Source organism: Patella vulgata, chromosome 3 (genome assembly GCF_932274485.2).
Source record: "Patella vulgata chromosome 3, xgPatVulg1.2, whole genome shotgun sequence".
Classification (NCBI taxonomy): Eukaryota; Metazoa; Mollusca; class Gastropoda; family Patellidae; genus Patella; species Patella vulgata.
In genome coordinates, this window is record NC_065881.2 from 47,203,111 (window position 1) to 47,222,403 (window position 19,293).

Here is a 19,293-nt window from a genome sequence, read left to right on the forward strand (position 1 = left end):
AACGTGTATTATATCGTTATATCACTAATACAGAATCAAAAATACTTATTTCCCAATTAAACTACAAACATTGTTTTAAATTTTTTTTTTATTAATGTCGGTATTTTATTCACTGCACGTTTCTCCCACTCAGGAATTTTTTTTATTTATGTCAATTAATGTCGGTATTTAGTTCTATCCTTTCTTCTCTCAAAACAGTTTACTAAATTACCATTTTTATAGAAGTCCGCATTACACCCACTTCAGTAGTTTTAGCTGTGGGAAATAAAAATCAATATATTAAATACTCTTTTATTTAATATTCATCACATCAGTCATCACAAACACAATTAAGAGTAGACGGTTAATGGAACTTTACATCAGTTAATGTACCTTTGCATCATTTAATGCACCTTTATATTAGTGCGGTTTCTGGTAGAAATTGATTATAATGAATGATTTTGTCGAATATTAAATATTCCAAAAATTCTAAATGGCAATGCAACAAAAATCCCAGTGGACATTGCTAAAAGACTCGGCTGTTTGAAAATCAAATATAAATTATAATGGCATTTCTCACTAAAGTAGTGTGATCACAAGTCATGTACACGACTTTTGTACAATCGGGGCAATAATCAAGGAAGTTAAAGTTTGATATGTGCCAAAATCGAATCCATCCTAGATCTTTGGGATATAAACCCTTGTCTTAAGTTTCATTAAAATCGGTGGGCGTATAAAACGTATTTTTATACTTAAAGCATGTGGTATTGTGGATGAGATGGACACGTTCTAACAATACATGGATCCTCGAAACAATTCGCCACCGATACACCTTCAGAACATAATCTACCTACAAAGATATATGAATTTATAATCAGTAAAAAGGTCAAACGTCACTAAAGACATTTTTTGTCACCTTATGCACATCATTTGACCATAGAAACACTCGTTTACTAGCAAAGCAGATACGCCTCACCATAGTTTTATTGCGTTTTAAGAACGAACCTGTGAAATATATGTTCTACAAATTTCAGAAACGTTTATAGAACCCTCACTATACAATCAAAATTGTCCAAAATGACTTCATTTGTTTCGTTTGAGTTCACACCATTGTTTTTAATTCTGACAGCCCACCACTAGCTTCCCCTGTCGTCAGGTTAGATGAATTTGGAGAAATGTTTTTTGACAATCGTTTTGCCAGATAGTCTAATTAGAGCATGCATACAATCATAGAAACAATGAATGTGACTATAGCTAAATATATGATGCCAAGCTAAAATAAATACAAAGTTAAAGCTCGTGGATTTGGGTCAAAATAATTTATCGAATTTGAAGATTTGATGTCGAATTTCAATCATTGTTTGGTTTACTGCGCCGACAGTGGAATACATAATCTATATCTCAACATTGACTTGGTCGATAGTCGTAAAATTTCCCCAAATACAAATTGAAAAAAAAAAAAAATCAAATATTTTCTAAAATAATGATATTAACATTTTCATCACGAAATTAAACATACATGCACTTAATTTTGTCAGTGCGGATTTGCTATGATTAATTTTGTTTCAAATATCTCGGACCCCTTCGACCTAAACCTTTGTCGCAATCGAACATTATAATGGCAGTTTATACGCAATCGGATATTACGTGGTGTTCACACTTATATTAGTTCAATCGAATTAAAGCTGATCGTCAGTTGTATTTTACGGACACAATCTAATTTTTCAAGGCTTAATCAAGGCTAGAACGTACCCAAACTGATTATTTAAAATTGAATTAAGACAATAAATTCAACCACATTAAAATGAAGTCCATCTTGACACATGTGTTCAATTCATCATATCTTTGTGTATATTACATGTTCACTTTGTTCATTTTCATTTTAAAAATAAAATCTGCAGACAAATCCCTCATTCCAACATATCGAATAAAAATGGAACTACATAGATGAATAATCCGAGCACAGTAGCACTGCTAGGACGGGTGCCTTGATCCAAACACAGCATTTGCCTACCGCAAACAACTGACGATTGCATACCATAGTAAACTACATTATTGTGGAAGCTGTATCACTACATTGAATATCAATCTTCTAATGATACAATTCCGTTCAGAATTTACAAAGATATGTGAATTAAAAATTCGGCATCCACTGCAGACGATATACATAGGATATAGTCAACACACGCCAGTTCCACCTATAAGCTTCGCTGACACTTTTAATGGGCCTCTTTCTAATTCGACTGATTCGAAGCCGGAGATTAACAGCCGGGTTTAAATTGAAATAGTTTTCTTAATAGAATGTTAAATAATCAATTTTATTTCATTTGAGTGTGAGTTAACCCGTGTAAAATCTAATATTTTCCGAAAATTGCAAAATAACGCAAAGAATCTTTAATTAAAGTGTGCCATAGTTTGACACCATGAGTTATTTTAATATGTTCATGTTCGTGCAGAAAATAATATAATCTAAAACAACGTGAACACAAAATGTATTATACTTAGAATTTTGTAATTGGCAAAAGGTACAACTATAACTATAAGATAAGACACTGACGTGTGTATGATGTTTCATAAAGATATTTTGAGAGGTTCAAGAAATATGCTCTGGAAATAAAACTGGGACGGAGAAACCCGTTTAAAAATCCCGCCCCTTGAATTGGCTCTCCGCGGGATAACCCAAGTTCGAGAACGCAAATACGTAGGGGTTAAAACATGGGTATCAATTTAATATTTATAATTATTTTTCACAATTTTTACCTGGTATAGGCGCAGATTTAACCACAACCTTGCCGACAACATTTCTGTGTTAACGGACAATCTCTATCATTCTCACATTCATCAAATTTGTCACAAGGACAACGGGCAGGAACAAATCTTGGACACACACCTTCAATTGTATAAGTGTGAGAACATTTAAGAATTGAATTAATTATATTTTTGGAAATCGAACATAATTGTCATGATTAAAATAGCTAAGTCTCTAACTCAATATCACCCAAAGTCTTCGACAGACATTGAAAACTTGAATTATTTGTCAATTTAAATCAACATTGATATCTTCATCTTACCGAGAAAAGATGGACTTCTGGTATCCACTATTTAAGACAAAATAAACAGTTTACCATGGGTACACGAATCGTGTACCATAATGTGTTTCAGTGCCATTTGTAACAAGGGACTCGAAGAACGAGGCTAGACATATTCCATAAGTCATGTCAAACGGTGACCCATCTTCTTATCTGGAGAGCAGGCGTAATAAATACTATTTCGTCGAACATAACTGATTTGAAATTAGAGTAAAAACAGAAACGATTGAATGTAAATCAGTTTATATACATTCACATTACATTATTATATGTGTTGCGAACCATTTGTGTCAATTTCTAGCTCCTAAATATTTAGTTTTATATCAAAAAAATGTTACTATCCCATGTTATAGAATAATTAAGATTTGATGTGTTTAAACGAGTAAATCTAATATCCCGACCATGTATATGATGTGTTTGGAAGTTGAAAGGGGGTTTAACCTCCTACCTTTTTGCACTAACGGAGCTAATATAGACGGCGAGGATACGTTCGCCCGGATAGCACAGTGTCAGTAACCAATCGGAACGATTGAACGCATTTCATTGTCATGCCCTACGTTCTGTATCACTGACATGGGGAAACCCGACTAGAAAAACCCAGAGGAACCTTCTCGGTGGGCCCTGGACATCCTGGATAGTGATCATGTCGATTTCTTTCTCTATGTTAGCCACCTAGATAAAGCTTTTTATATACACACCCGCTATTATTATGCTTTTGCTGTTAATATAGTGTGGGTGGTTTAATATCATGGATGGAACCTCATACATTTTGCTTCGTTTCCTTTGGAGTTACTAGGTGTCGGATTACACCTGTTACTGCTTCCCTACCCCTGATCAGAATGTCCGCTTAACTATTAAGTTGTGCTATATTTTATTTCAAATAGATGAATTTTCATTGACAAACAAGACCGCCATTTTCATAAGCAAATAACAACTTATGTATTTTTGATTTTACCAATAATTATAATGACTTATATAACTAAGATAACATAATAATAATAAGACCTGGCTTTGGGGGTCTGACTAGATCTCATCTTCCTCCACAAGGATTTGGACAACATTTAAGGTCATCTCTACAGTCTCTAATCTTTCTACCTTCGTTTGTTATTGGTAGAAGAAAACTTGTCACAGTTGGATCTGGCGGACTGGGACATACGCCTGGAAGATTAACATTATGAAAGACATAAATTAATGACACTATGACAATTTAACACGGCAGCGTGAAGTTGGCACGTTATTCGATATTCGCGAATAACGAATAACGAGCTAGCACATTATTCGGGATGGCAGTGTGAAGTTGAATCGTTTTTCGTTATTCGTTATTCGTTATTCACCAATAACGAATAACGAGGTGACTTACCTCGTTATTGGCGAATAACGAGGTACAAGCTACCTCGTTATTCGTTATTCACCAATAACGAATAACGAGGTGACTTACCTCGTTATTGGCGAATAATGAGGTAGAAGCTACCTCGTTATTCGTTATTCGTTATTCAACTTTATATTCGGGATTCCAATATGCAGCTAGCCATGACTAGAATGATGGATGCCAAGTACCCCCCAGTAGTATAAAACACAGCAAAACGACCTCTAGACAAAAAAAGCCCACATTGTTATTCAAGCAGCGAATAACGAGCTGTTTGTTATTCGTTTTTCACCTCGTTATTCGGGATTCACATATGAAGGTGTTCATGTATCTTTAATGAGGATATTTCATCACAAGACAACAATAGAATAATTGATTGCAAAGTATGCCCTAGCAGTAGAAAACGTATTAAATGACGTATAGTCGGTGAATAAACCAGATTGTTATTCAAGCGATGAATAACGAATAACGAATAACGAGGTGACTTGCCTCGTTATTGGCGAATAACGAGGTACAAGATACCTGGTTATTCGTTATTCAACTTTATATTCAGGATTCCAATATGCAACTAGCCATGACTAGAATGATGGATGCCAAGTATCCCTCAGTAGTATAAAACACAGCAAAACGACCTCTATACGAAAAACAGTCCACATTGCTATTCAAGCAGCGAATAACGAGCTGTTTGTTATTCGTTTTTCACCTATTTATTCGGGATTCACATATGAAGGTGTTCATGTATCTTTAATGAGGAGATTTCAGGATTTAATTCTAAACGATCACTAGACAACAATAGAATAATGGATTGCAAAGTATCCCCTAGCAGTAGAAAACGTATTAAATGACGTATAGTCAGTAAAAAAACCCAGATTGTTATTCAAGCGGTGAATAACGAATAACGAGGTGACTTGCCTCGTTATTGGCGAATAACGAGGTACAAGCTACCTCGTTATTCGTTATTCAACTTTATACTCGGAATACCAATATGCAGCTAGCCATGACTAGAATGGTGGATGCCAAGTATCCCCAAGTAGTATAAAACACAGCAAAACGACCCCTAGACGAAAAACAGTCCACATTGTTATTCAAGCAGCGAATAACGAGCTGTTGCTAGAAGTTAGTATGACGTCACTAACGCGCCCTAATTCTTCAGCAACAACATGGATACATTTCTTTTCTTGTATTACAGATAATTACCAGATAGTCAAAGTAGTGACCAAATCTTAAGATATTATACAGTAGATATTAAGTTGGTTTCAGAATACCAGAAAAGAAATACGTTATAAAAATGAAGTTGTATTCTCTAACCTCTTTTTATAATTGGTACTGTAGTTAGTGTGCAAATACTACCACATCCTTCTTTACAGCAAATGCTACCTGAAAAATAAATTAATAATAATGGTAACCCGGTCTTGTGTTACATAAAGTAATTCGGATATATATAAGACTTTTTGTAACCATTTAGTCACCCTTTTCTTCTTTAACTTCTTTAACATTAAAGGGCGCACTGTAAATATGCTGTAATACTACTACTACTACTACTACTAATAATAATAATAATAATAATATTTATTCCGCCCGTTCGTTCTAGTATAAAAGTAATTGAGTGAATTCAAACAATTGTTATTTTATTAATCGTAGCATCTTTAACTTCCTCATATGATATTTATTCCGTCCTTCCTAGTATAATATTAATGGAGTGAATTGAAACGATTTTGATTGTATTAATCGTAACAGCATTAACTTTCTCATATGATATTTATTCCGTTCTTCTTAATATAATACTAATGAATTGAATTGCGACGACATTTACTTTATTTATTAAGTTAGATTTTAACTGTTATCTTGAGACTAACCTACAATACAAAGTGGTGAGGGTTGAGTGGATGTATTTCCACTCATTCTCTGAGATTTTCCAATTTTGTGTAGGCCAAGACACCGACACACTTTCTAAGCCAAAACCATAAGCGCGACCTCCCGAAAATGTGGTTGAATCAGACATGGGAAATTCTAAAAGCATGCATCGGAAACATGGGTCATTATATTCGATACATTGTATGACTTATACCAGGACTAAAAATATTTATCACTGTGATTCATTGGTGTGTGATGTCCAAAAACTAAAGTCTCCGGCTAACTCATAATTTGTATTATAACCAATAAAGAAACTTCCAAATCTAACTGGAAAGGTAAAATTATAAGAAAACGCCGCTTTTGAGGACCCGCGCTCCTGGCATGTCGGTCTAGTAACGTCTGCACTGGTGGTAACAAAACAAAACATCCGATTTTGATGAAACTTAAAAAAATATCTTGATATTCCAAAAATCTTAGTCACTGTTGATATTTGCGCATTTCAGACCATAACTTTCTGGATTATGGCACCTGATTGTACAAAAAAAAATCATTTTTGTTTTTATCTTGTTCTCTATCCATCTCTTGCAAAATGTAGGCGTATCCTGCCTGGCGTCCGTTGGTTATTATTTATATTTTTGCGGAATTCAGTCAGAGTTTGCAGCAAGAACTGTACATGTATATGGTGCCAACATTCTGCCAACGTAGATGTGGTTGGCCTCTGTGGAACTATTTATTGAATATAAATTGGGTTATTTTTGACAAACATCAAGTGCTTTACCGATGGGAGAAAAAAATAATCTCAGATTGCTTATATCTCGGTTATTTCTTAACGGATCTTCGTCGGGTTTTCATTTTTGTATTCTTTGGACGAATCCCATAATGTTCCGCCTGCTAGTGTTTCGAAACTCGGAAGTTCGTTCGATTAGTTTTAGCATCAAAGATTTACGAAAGTTTTCCTCAGCATTTTTTCGACATTCAAGATAGCGCATCTCCGTTAGTAATTGAGGTATAAAGTTGGAACTTGGTAGGAATATGGAACACATTGATGTCTTAAAAATGTTATTTTAATTTTTTTTGAGACGACTTCCGGAAACTTTTAGAAATTACCGAACCTTTTCGATTTTTTCCGAACATAAATAGTTCTTTCTATTTTAAAAATAGACCAAAAATGACACATGTTGGTATTAGCCCCAGATATTATCTTTCATTTTCATTAATTCTTACCGAGCCGATTTTTTAATTTCGATTTTGTTTAATTCCGGTTTCACTTTTGTTCTACTTTTGACCTTCTATCTGGTGACCTAACCTTTCAATGACCTTTGTATATATGATGACCCTGATGTCTACTAACACAGTAACAATTAATATAAAAAAGTTCGGTCTTGAAGTACAACTTCTGGTTTTATTAAAGAGTTCAAAATGACAAGTTTTGTCCACTTTATTAGGTATTGGATGTCACTATACTTAATAATTCACGGTGTAACTTGATTGTTGACGTGACAAACACGTCAGTACTCCTTCGTGGATCTAGAGTTTTGTCCCCCGCCTTTCGACAAAAGCAGGGGACTGTTAAAATGGATCTGTCCGTCCGTTCGCACGTCTGGACTCCCGTCTGTCTCTCTGTCACACTTTTTGGGACACAATAATGTTCTTTCTAATTGAGCTAAAATGTTCAATCTTAGTGTAGGTGTTTGTTAGGTGAATGCCTTGATGGAGTTTGAAGATGAGCATTTTCTGCTTAGGGTAAGCAGAGATAAGCAATTTGATTGGTTGATGTTTTTGACACGACATATTGGGTTCTAATTAAGTGAGAGTGATGAAACTTGGTGTTTAGCTATGATTGGTCGAGACTTTGGAACATAAGAACTTTCCTTCAAATTGAGATAGAATGTTCAAACTTGGTCTAGGCGTTCATTAGGCTAATGAATGCCTTGATGGAGTTCGAAGATGAGCAGATTCTGCTTAGGGTAAGCAGAGGTAATCATTTTAATTGGTTGATGATTTGGGACAAAATAACTTTGGTTCTAATTAAGTGAGTGTGATGAAACTTGGTGTATATAGTTTCATCATATCAATCAATACCTTAACTAAGTTTGATAATGCGCCTTTTCGGCCCAGGGTAAGCAGAGCGATAAGCAGTTTGATTGGTCGAGACTCTGGAGTTCGAAAACTTTGATTGTAATTGAGTGATAGTGGTGAAACTTAGTGTATATTTTTTTATACCTTAAAAAAGTTTGATGCTGGGCATTTTCTTGACAGAGTTTGGTCGTGAACATTTTATGGTTAAACTAAGCATAGATAACCAGTTTGATTACTCGATACTTTGTAAAAAATAAACGTGTAAATAATTAATGTCTCTGTTTATATTGGGATTTCCGCGGGGGATACCAGCCTAACTGTTGGCTTGTTATTATTATGGTGGTAAAGTGTCCAAATGTGTGTATAGAAGGGTCGGCTTCTTTTAAGGCTCAAGATCCGTTAGCGCAGCCAAATTGTTAAAGTATGTTTGTCCAAAAAGGACCTAGTCAGTGGTAAGCGGAGGTTAAATATATTCTTCGCTCTCTCATTCTCCCATGTTGCCAAATACCTTTCAAATAGCAGTTTTTACCTGATGTCCCTAACAGGCTCCCGTAGCTGTATTATAGAATACTGAGACGCCCAATTTGTCAACAATTATAAATCGGTCAAAACTACACCAATAACAATGTTGTTGTTGTGTCAAGCGGATTTTTAAGCGGATACATTATGTTTTGTTATTTACCTTAAGTCCCTAACATTATTACAGCCGCACCTAAATGTCAAAAATTACAAATATGACAGAAATTACGTCGGAATGAATTAGCCAAAATGTTGGTGTCAATAGCAATGTCAAGCCCATTGTCATTTAAAGCGGATACACTGAAACTAGCAATCGGATTGGTCCTAACCAGTTGTATATATATAACAGTAAGTTGTATAGTCCATGTTTTGTGTGAACTTTAAACTGCATGTTTGTGACATAATGAAGTATTTACTATTTGCGTTGTTTTTTGTATGTGGTAAGTGTCCATTTAATACTATATTTTTAAACATTGACTGACAGCTAATAATGTGGAAATTCAATTCCATTTAGGTACTATATATCCGTAAAAGTATAAGTTTTTGGTCATTGGCCGTTATCTTTTAAGACACCGTATACGATATTAAATCATGAAACATTTTCTTAATTTTTCTAGAATATACGAATCAATAACTTTGCCGTAGTGTCACCATATGAGATCACGACTCGATGTTCAAGCCCCACTTAATTCACAAGGTTTAATTCGGCGATATCAGAGAGTTCTACATTTTAAGTTACTCCAATGAACCAATCACAGAATACGAAATAAATATCATTGAAAATACTGCTCACAACCTTTACAATTCAAAACGCAATTTCCGGCGTGGTTTCCCTTTGTCAGTGGCGAAGGAGGGATGCCTGACAAGGACAGCTGTCCGGGCATTCGGATGAAACGAAAAACTGAGCTCCCGTGTACACATTGGCGTGCATGTAAATAATAATCAATAGATCATCAGTAGCTAATCCGTCTGCTAATCTGATTTTAAAAGTATGACCAAGTTTTCGATTTATTTACCCATCATAAAATAGCTTAGCAGACTAATTTGTGTCTTTCTATTTTATAGTGAGATCTCAGGATAACCCACGTTGTCCAAAACCAAGTGGTTTAACAACGATCTGTCTCTTTGATCCTAGGTTCAACTGCTTAAGCGATCGTGAGTGTGACGACGGTAAGTAAATCTATAAATCAATATATTCAATGTAACACAAGGTACAATTTTATGGATACACAATTTTAATACTAAGCGACGTTTCGAAGAGGATATTCTCGTCTTCTATTCATGCAATTTCTATATTAAGACAATGTATAATCCAACTTCTTTTTTTTGTTGAGTGTAAATTTTAATTCTGTTTCATCTTATTTCTATTATTAAGACGAAAAATCTCTACTTTCTTGTCGCTTTACATGTTAAGCATGAAAGTCAAACAAATTTAGAATTTTGATACTTCTACTTAGCAACCATCATTATGACGTCGTTTTGGTGTCGCCACTGTGTGATCGGGACCATTATGTTGATACCAACGACTCTCTCTTTGTCAGTTTGAATGGTTTGGCGGAGTGTTGAAATTGAAAACAACATCGAACGTGACATGGTTTGCAAATTGAAATATGTTGTTTAGCTTGTATTTGAAATAGTATTTGCCAACCATATCACGTTCGATGTTATTTTCAATTTCAGCATCGATTATCGGTTCGGGGGTTGTACGTGACATATATCAAAGAAGATATTCAATGTAGTCAATAAAAGGTTACGGTTTTTTTTTCTTCAAAATAATAATAAAATTAAATCCTTGTATGCACCGACATTTATACTGCTGTATATTTTTATAACATGAGTCCGTTCTTCCATCCTGTCATTAATCACTCTACTGTTCTTTATGGATTTATTTTTACAAATTTGGTCACAAGTACGAACCTTATAATTACACAATTTTTCGGTCGCATGTTTTAGCGTCATCTAGAATTTTAAAACAACAACATCATCTGAACACACCATTCTAAATAAAACAAGAAGTTGAAAATGCCAAGAGTAAAAAACATTTAAGTCTGCCCTAATTTAATTTCTCCGTTCCGTCCATGGCCCATACCGTTTCACTTTGAACAAGGTGTATCCTTATGTAAGAAAGATTATCTGAATAGATTACCAACGTACATGCGTTTTTTAAAGATCAAGCTACTTTGTTCGAAGAAATCTAAACAACCCCATCATAATTAAATTTAATTAAACTCCTTCAAACTATCTGGGAAACGACACAATGGATATGCTATAAACCTGGTGGATACATATTTTACAAATAATTTTCGACTGTACCAACAAGTATGTTGTATGCGATTAGTAGCGCGCAGGTTTATATCATCTAAATTTAAAAAAATATATCAAGATGTATATTCTTAAAAATATTCATATGTCCATTCTTGGCGGAAAATGACCAGTCTGTCGAAAACATGGGAATACGTAGACGGATTAAATCAATTTTCATACTAGCTGTGTTATTTAAATATGTACGTAGACTAATATTCATAACGCAGTAATCATTAATTGTCAATTTCACATCATTGGCAGGGTCTATTAATTATGACTTACTGTCACCTTTTTTGAAATCAGTAACTTTATTTCCAGTAGTGAAATTTTGATAAGGCTTAGAATATACGTTTATTATCATTATAATTAGTCTACTGCAAACTGCAAAATGTTATCTGGAGTTATCAACGGCAACGGAAATGCCATAACATTACAAATATATTATCGAAATTAATAACATGCTCGCTTAAGCTCAAATATATTTAATTAGCCTACAGAAATCAGATTGAATGATCCTTTAAAAGACAATAACATTACTGTTACTGTCATATAATAACTATTCATTATTCGCATACGCATTGGTATTTGCGTCATCGTAAAGTGTTTAGAATGTATATAGTTGCCTCCCTTTAGCTGTAAACCCTATCAAAGTCATGCTAAGTCATTAATGCCATTTGGCCACAGATCACCAAAGAAACGTAAATCTTGTTTTAGTCTGGCACCAATTTATATTTAATATATTTACTTTTCAGGTCAGATTTGTTGTAGGAATGGATGTGGCAAAGTTTGTAAATATCCCAGAAAATCCGAATTGTCAATCGTAAAGGAAGGTTAGATTGTTATTAACATGCTTCTGTTGGTTAATATAATATTCAAAAAAAGTAGGGGATATTTGATTTTGGGGGCATAATACTAAAATATGCAAATGACTACGAAAAAAGTCACTATAGAACCTAACAGAAGAAACATTTCCAGTTACATGTGACGCCCAAACGCACCAATAGCTACCGCATGGAATGCAGGTGATGCTTGGGATCATCATGGGGGTCCAACCCAAGATTTGCACGACTCTGACTTTGAATGTTACAGTCATTGTGGCATTGAATTCCAGGGTGGAAACATCAGTTTAAATGTTTTAGTGACCAGAAAACAAATTTTGATATGCATCGGCTTACCCAAAATGAAAGGTTACGTGCCCTTGGCATGCTACAGATCGGCACAACACAGGCGGTTGTGGCGCGGACGATGAATGTTTCTCAGTCTGTCATAAGCAGGCTATGGTCCAGATACCGTGATACACAATCGGTACAGGACAGACCACGCTCAGGTCGACCAAGGGCGACAACTCAAGCCCAGGATCGATTTATCCGTACCTTGGCCTTGAGAAATCGTGTCATCACAGCAAATCAGATCAGCGCTCGTCTTCAAACAGACACTGGTGTGAGAGTGAGTGGCCAGACGATTCGGAATCGACTGCATAGGGGTCACCTTCGCGCCCGACGTCCTCGCGTGATCCCTTGTTTGAGAGATCATCACATTCAGGCAAGACGTCGTTGGTGTAGGGGTCGTCAACACTGGGATAATCGACGCTGGAGCAATGTGATGTTTTCAGATGAGTCAAGGTTCACTGTTGATTTTTTGGACAGACGTAGGAGGGTGTGGCGTCGTCGAAACGAGCGCTTCCAAGACGTTAACGTCATCAGACATGATCGATTTGGGGGTGGTTCTGTTATGGTGTGGGGAGGCATCACTGTTGCTGGAAGAACGGCTTTACATGTTGTTGCAGGGCGTGTTACAGGCCAGTACTACCGGGACAACATCTTGGCAGTCCATGTTGTGCCGTTCGCACGACGTCATGGCCGCCGTTTCATCTTCCAGGATGACAACGCAAGATGTCACAGGGCCAGGATCGTTACAGGTTACCTCCAACAACAGAACATCACCACATAACCTTGGCCAGCACTGAGTCCCGACCTCGCCCCATCGAGCATGTCTGGGACATGCTTGGACAGAGGTTAAGTCAACGTCAACAACGTCCTGCCAATGTCCAAGAACTTGCTGCTGCGTTGCAACAGGAATGGGACAATCTGGACCAAAATGACCTTAGACGTCTCATTAGGAGTATGCCACGTCGGATCAATGCTTGTTTGGCAAACAGAGGAGGATTTACCCGTTACTGACTTGGTTGTGATGCTGTGGTAACTTTGCTGTTTGACCCCGGGTATCATTTTACCCTTATAATGGTCAGTCTGTGCCTTACTTAGTCTAACGATCATTTGGAATAAATCGATGAATGTGAACTTCATTTCATTTTGTCATTTGTTTCTTCGTCAGTTTCATTAGGTGACTTTAATAACACTTAAAAATCAAATATCCCCTACTTTATTTGAATAGTATATTTGTGAACGAATGGTCTGCAATGGTTAGACCTACTACCATATATTAGACCATACTAACGTCATTTTAAACATGCATTATGCAAGAGCAAAATCTGCTTATTACAAGTCTTTCTTTAGGCCTGAAATGTTATCTAAATTATCAATTAGACATTAATTAACTTTTCCAGACCATAATAAACCCTCGATGTCAAGGCTAGCCTTCGATGTAGGCTGGATTAGATTCCTATATGCCGCTAACGGCCAAAGATAATTAAATCAGAAAAAGTCGATAATCGAGACTATGCTGTTTATATTAATTATTTTAGTAATGATAACCGAGACTATGCAAAAATTTCACCGGCTTCTTTCTCGGCTCATAGTGGATCAATTTGACTGAAATTCTCAGCAAATTACCTTTACATTATCTAGTTTTTAACTATTATAGCGAGAACTGCCATCTCTTTATCTTATCTCCCATAATGTATCTTTAATCAACCGATTAGAATCAGTACACGCTCCCGCTGTTTAATAAGGCTAGGTATTCAACCAATGTTTTGGGCGTAGGGACCGAAAATGCAACAGAACACAAACTCCAACCATAGTTGTAGAGAATGGTAGTCCACCCGTAAGCTAAAAGCTTAAGAGGTCCATCTAACAAAAGTAATAATCTGTTATAGATATTTGGTGCTAAAATGACATATTTAGTAGTAAAATTTGTTACTGCACTTGTAATGGAGTTAAAACCCATAGTGTAATACTTTTACACTAAGCAGTATCATTACTCTAGAGGAAAGGGGGGCAAAATCGCCTTTGGGTGCCTTTAGGCATAGTTACATGTTTTTCAAGCAAGATTATGTCCCCCCTCATAAGTTTGCTATTTTAGACATGCATTGGCATTACCGGTATAATCTTCAATGGTTCTTAATACTGTACAAAAAAATTACAGGTTTCTGCCCGGAATTTGTTGCTGCCAAGTTTCCATGTTATAAATTCGACGAATGCAGTAACGACAGAGATTGTCCTTTTACACAGAAATGTTGTCGACAAGGTTGTGGTTATAGATGTCAACACCCAACAGGTGGTTTCAAACCTACACCTAAACCAGGTAAACATGAGTATATGCTAGTTTGATTCGATTTGTTTTTATGGGTAATTTGGGCTTTCTTATATGTATAGAAAAGATTGTCAAGGTCTGCCATCAGCCTATCTTTCTGTATGTAACCCACAGATCGATCTGGAAATGACCTTGTAGACTACACTATTTTATATATACAAACAAATAAGAATAATGGTATAAAATCAAGAGAACATGATAAACTGGACAATTTTCAAAGTGCTGTTGGTATAATCTTAGATGCCTTATTTTAATGCTGATACACCAACCCCTTTGCAATTCGAGATAAAAACGCAATAAAATATTATAACTAAAAACATTTAATTGATGGGGCTAAATTTTACACTTCAATTTTTAAAGCAATAGTATGCTTTTCCTCCTGTTTTTATTTTCAGTATGCCCTAGACTACCTTGTGCTGGTTTGATAAAGTGTCAGCATGGACAAGAATTAGATAGGAATAATTGTCCAACATGTCGGTGTAAGTATTAGATAAGAATAACTGTCCAACATGTCGGTCGGTTTAAGTAGTGGTTTAGATTTACTGTTTCCGTTTTCTAAAATTCCAATTTAGAAAAAATTATTAGTTATATCATATACTACACCCACAGAAAACGTTGCCTCCATGCAAAATAAGCTCCGATATTGTGCAAAATCTGATTTGAAATCAACACCTCTCCGGACAGTTACATGCTTTGATATTACTTGTAATATCTGTTTCCTGTCTACAGGTTTGTCTTATCGGTTTTGTTTGTGTGTAAGGCGGTCCTCCTACATTTCATATTATAGAGTAGAATTTTTAGCTCTCCATACTGAAGAATGTTCCCATGGGCGGGCATTGTTCCTGTTTACTCAATACACTTTATTTTTTTAATTTTAGCGTTGGCGTGTAGTATTGTCCTCCTGCACTTGCTATTTGCATATGTTATATCATTGGCCGCCTGGTTAGATCGGTGGGTTAATACTATGTTAATGTTACTTACATAGACGTACATAATATGTTCACAGGTAGACAATGTCCTAAAGGCGTGCAGTTGGTGAACTGTTTCATAGATCCATGTAGGTTTGCAAGATGTCCATCTCATCCAAATGCCACATGCGTGTAAGTATAAAAATACTTTTGCAGTATTATTGAAAACACTTTTCGACAAAGACAAATTATTGATAAAGTGCACAGTTTCAAACAAATATAGATTCGCGAGGTTTTTCGAAGAATTCGGCTCAACAAGTTAAAAAAAAGAAAAAATTTAGTAGGAAAACACCATTATAATTGTATATGTCGTTTTCAAACAATCACGTCATTTAGAAATGTACGCTGAATTTTTCACAGCATAACATTCTAGAACATTTAGAATATTTAATATTCGGCAAAATCATTCATTAGAAAAAGGTACATTAACTAATGTAAAAGTGGAACTGATATAATGTTATATTAACTGATTAATTAACTGATATATTGATACATTAACTAACGTAAAGGCACAGGAGCAGGTGTCATATATTGGATTTAATGTATTGGTACATTAATGGTGTCATATATTGATTTTATTTCAACAGCTCTAACTACTGTGGTGGGTGTATAGCAGACTTCTATGAAAATGGTGTTTTAGTAAAGTGTTAGAGAGTGGAAGAAATGCTAAATTTATATACCAACATAAATTTAAAGAAATAAAATTTTCTGTAATTTATTTTCATTTTCTGTTTAATAATTTTGAAACAAAAGGGATCGAGAAGGGGACAATCATTATTGTTTCTGTAAGAAAAAAATAGCCAATTAGTATTGTTAATTTTTGAAAAATTAACAGATAGAATTTCCAATTGGAGATATATAATACAAAAGCAACCTCATCATTAAAATCGTTAGTACTGTTGACGTGAGGATGTGATTAATAAGTAATTAGTCTCCACCCGCCAGATTGTTTTGGAACCAAACCTATATGTGAAATTTGGAAGCTTATCGAAGGTTTTGAACGAAATGGGTCAATCATTCTCACTGCCGTTATCTTGCAAATTAATTTCTCTCAAGTTTGAACAAAAATAATTTCTGAAGATTTTAGATTTTTTGAAAAATGGATCAGCGGCGAACCCGTATAGTCTAAGGGGAACCCTTATTTATAACAGTATAACCGTGTGAAAGCATCCTAATACGGGGATAAGAGTCAAGCAATAGTTTCACAACATCAAGTCGAATTAGCGAAAAACTTTTCCGCCATACATTTGTTAAAATACAACCTAAACTATTAAGTCATAGTTTAAACATATTTTATTACTTTAAAGTAAACGGATCAGACAGGAAATTACTAAAACTTACAAATGAGCTCGCTCCAATACAATATAATTGTTAGAGGTGGTCAGTACTCCTTTGCTCATTATACAGAGGACAATTTTGGAAGTAGTCATATATAGTCTTGTAATAATGTAAGATATTAAGTTTCCTGTTACATGTTCACAGATAATTAGGGGAGGTTTCGGTTTGATCAGATTTACTTATTTTTGATCTGAATACTGCTCTATTATATAGGAGCAACTTTAGTAGACGAATCTAATGAATTTTTAAACCGTGATGTTCGACAAAGCGGCGTCAATAATTGGTTGGTATTTTGTAATGGATATGGCATGTTACTGTTTCTATACTGCTGTAATATATTTATAAGGCATACAAGACAATTATTGTTGTATATATCGTAAAGAAAGTACCAGTTTCTGACTACAACGTCTGGTTAACAGTTTGTCCCCACTCCGTTTCCTGATAAAGGGCTTCTTTACTCGTAAACTTCCAAAAACCAGTAACTACGCGAACACTAGACGAATACTATCATGTTGGCTGCAGTTATCCCAGACCGGTCTAGCATATTCCAAGAACAAGAAATGAACTGAAATGAAATGCGGTTTAACGTCTTACTGTTCTGCTCCGAACTGGGCTAATGAAGACGGGCATACGTCATACAGTGTGTTATGAGGGAAATTTTGCCCGGACAGCGGCACTATGGCCTACTCTTATATCGAATTCCAACTGTCAAGGGATTTTTTACGTGCACGCCAATGTGTACACGGGGCCTCGGTTTTTCGTCCCATTCGTCCTGCATCACTGACAAAGGGAACCACGCCGGAAAATCGGGATGAACATTCTCGGCCAATGCAGGGATCGAACACCCGACCTCCAGGCTAGCGAGCCGGCGTCTTACCCACTTAGCCACCGTGATCCACAAACAAAGAACAAGAACGGCCCCACCATTAATACTTGGTGATATTGGTCTCTAATTTGCAGTTATATATATATATATTTGGATTATATTCGCGAATAACGAACAACGAATCACGCGCTAACTTCACGTCGCTTCAAATCAATATTGCTATAATATACAATCACTTCACAATATTGAGCAATCAAGAAGTTCAACTCCAATTCTACATGATATTGCATTTCAACTGTTGCATAATCAACCTCAAAGAACCAGAGGAAAATATTATATTATTTCGCAGATTATCAGACATAGTTTTGGTGATAGGTGGATAGCAACACTATCGAAGACAATGATATTAAAATCCCAGACTACCATTATGTTTTATAATTTACTCCCCATAAACTTTATGAGCCACTAAACTTCAAGTTCCGACCACGATCGGCATTTTGGTACCCCATAGTGGTTCTTGAATGTCAGTATTTCTTTTATTGTGATCGCTGAAAAATGTATCTTTTAATGTTATCGAACGCCATCGTTCGTGGACACGTCACTGCATCAAACCGGGGGCCACGGTGACTTAGCTGGCTAATTAGGAGGTCCAACAATCAATTACGGAGACATATCCGTACGAGCCTTTGGGGCGGTGGGGCGGTGGGGCGGTGGGGGGGGGGGCTAATTTTCGGGCAATCTGACTTTCCGGCAGACGGGTATTATTATTCCATCTAGTTGGGAAAATAAAGTACTTGAAATCTAATAAAACACTGATTTTACTTTTCTTTTAATTAAATACCACGAATTTGTACTGAATTTACTATGGATTAAAGCATTTTGTCTGGAGCCACGCTACTGGCATAGAGTGGGATTGCGGTTGCAAACCGATATGAAACGTTGAAGATGCTTAATTCACGGGCTAGAATAGCAGAAAAACGCGGTTAAATTTTCAAAATTTTCTCGGGGGAGTCCCCCATACCCCGCGACGATTGATTGGTTGTTTGGGATTTGGGATTCAGGTAAGTCACCTAAGGTAGGCTATATTGGACCACGTTGAAGTTGCTGTATTCACGGGCTGGAATAGCAGGAAAACGTGTTTGCGGCAGTTAAATTTTCAAACATTCATCGAGCTCGTACGCCTATGCATCACGGGACCATTTTTTGTATAAGTTTATCTGATATTTCTAGATTTATCTTGGTAAGGGGACACCGGTGAAACGCGAAACACCCTTCATAAAAGGCTTCGGGTTATTAAAAAATTTAAAAGTCGCGTCATAATCCATGTATACAATTTCACACACCGTCTTCTTTATATTGTATATTATTATTGGCATACTTATTCAATAAGGGCGTTAGGAGCATAAAGGTCTGACTATTCATTTTATTCGTGCAAACCAGTGAGGTGCTACATAGAAACCGTCTTAACGCTAGGTACTA

The 19,293-nt window shown here is 35.9% G+C and overlaps 1 protein-coding gene across 1 annotated transcript; it reads left to right on the forward strand.

Moving 5' to 3' along the window:
- Positions 1-9,019: 9,019 nt before the first annotated feature.
- LOC126817028 (WAP four-disulfide core domain protein 3) lies at positions 9,020-16,368 on the forward strand. The gene is made up of 7 exons (XM_050543843.2): positions 9,020-9,326; positions 9,952-10,056; positions 11,943-12,020; positions 14,515-14,673; positions 15,078-15,161; positions 15,689-15,782; positions 16,238-16,368. The coding sequence occupies exons 1-7, from the start codon at positions 9,251-9,253 to the stop codon at positions 16,299-16,301; spliced, it is 660 nt and encodes a 219-aa protein (XP_050399800.2). The 5' UTR covers positions 9,020-9,250; the 3' UTR covers positions 16,302-16,368.
- Positions 16,369-19,293: the final 2,925 nt, after the last annotated feature.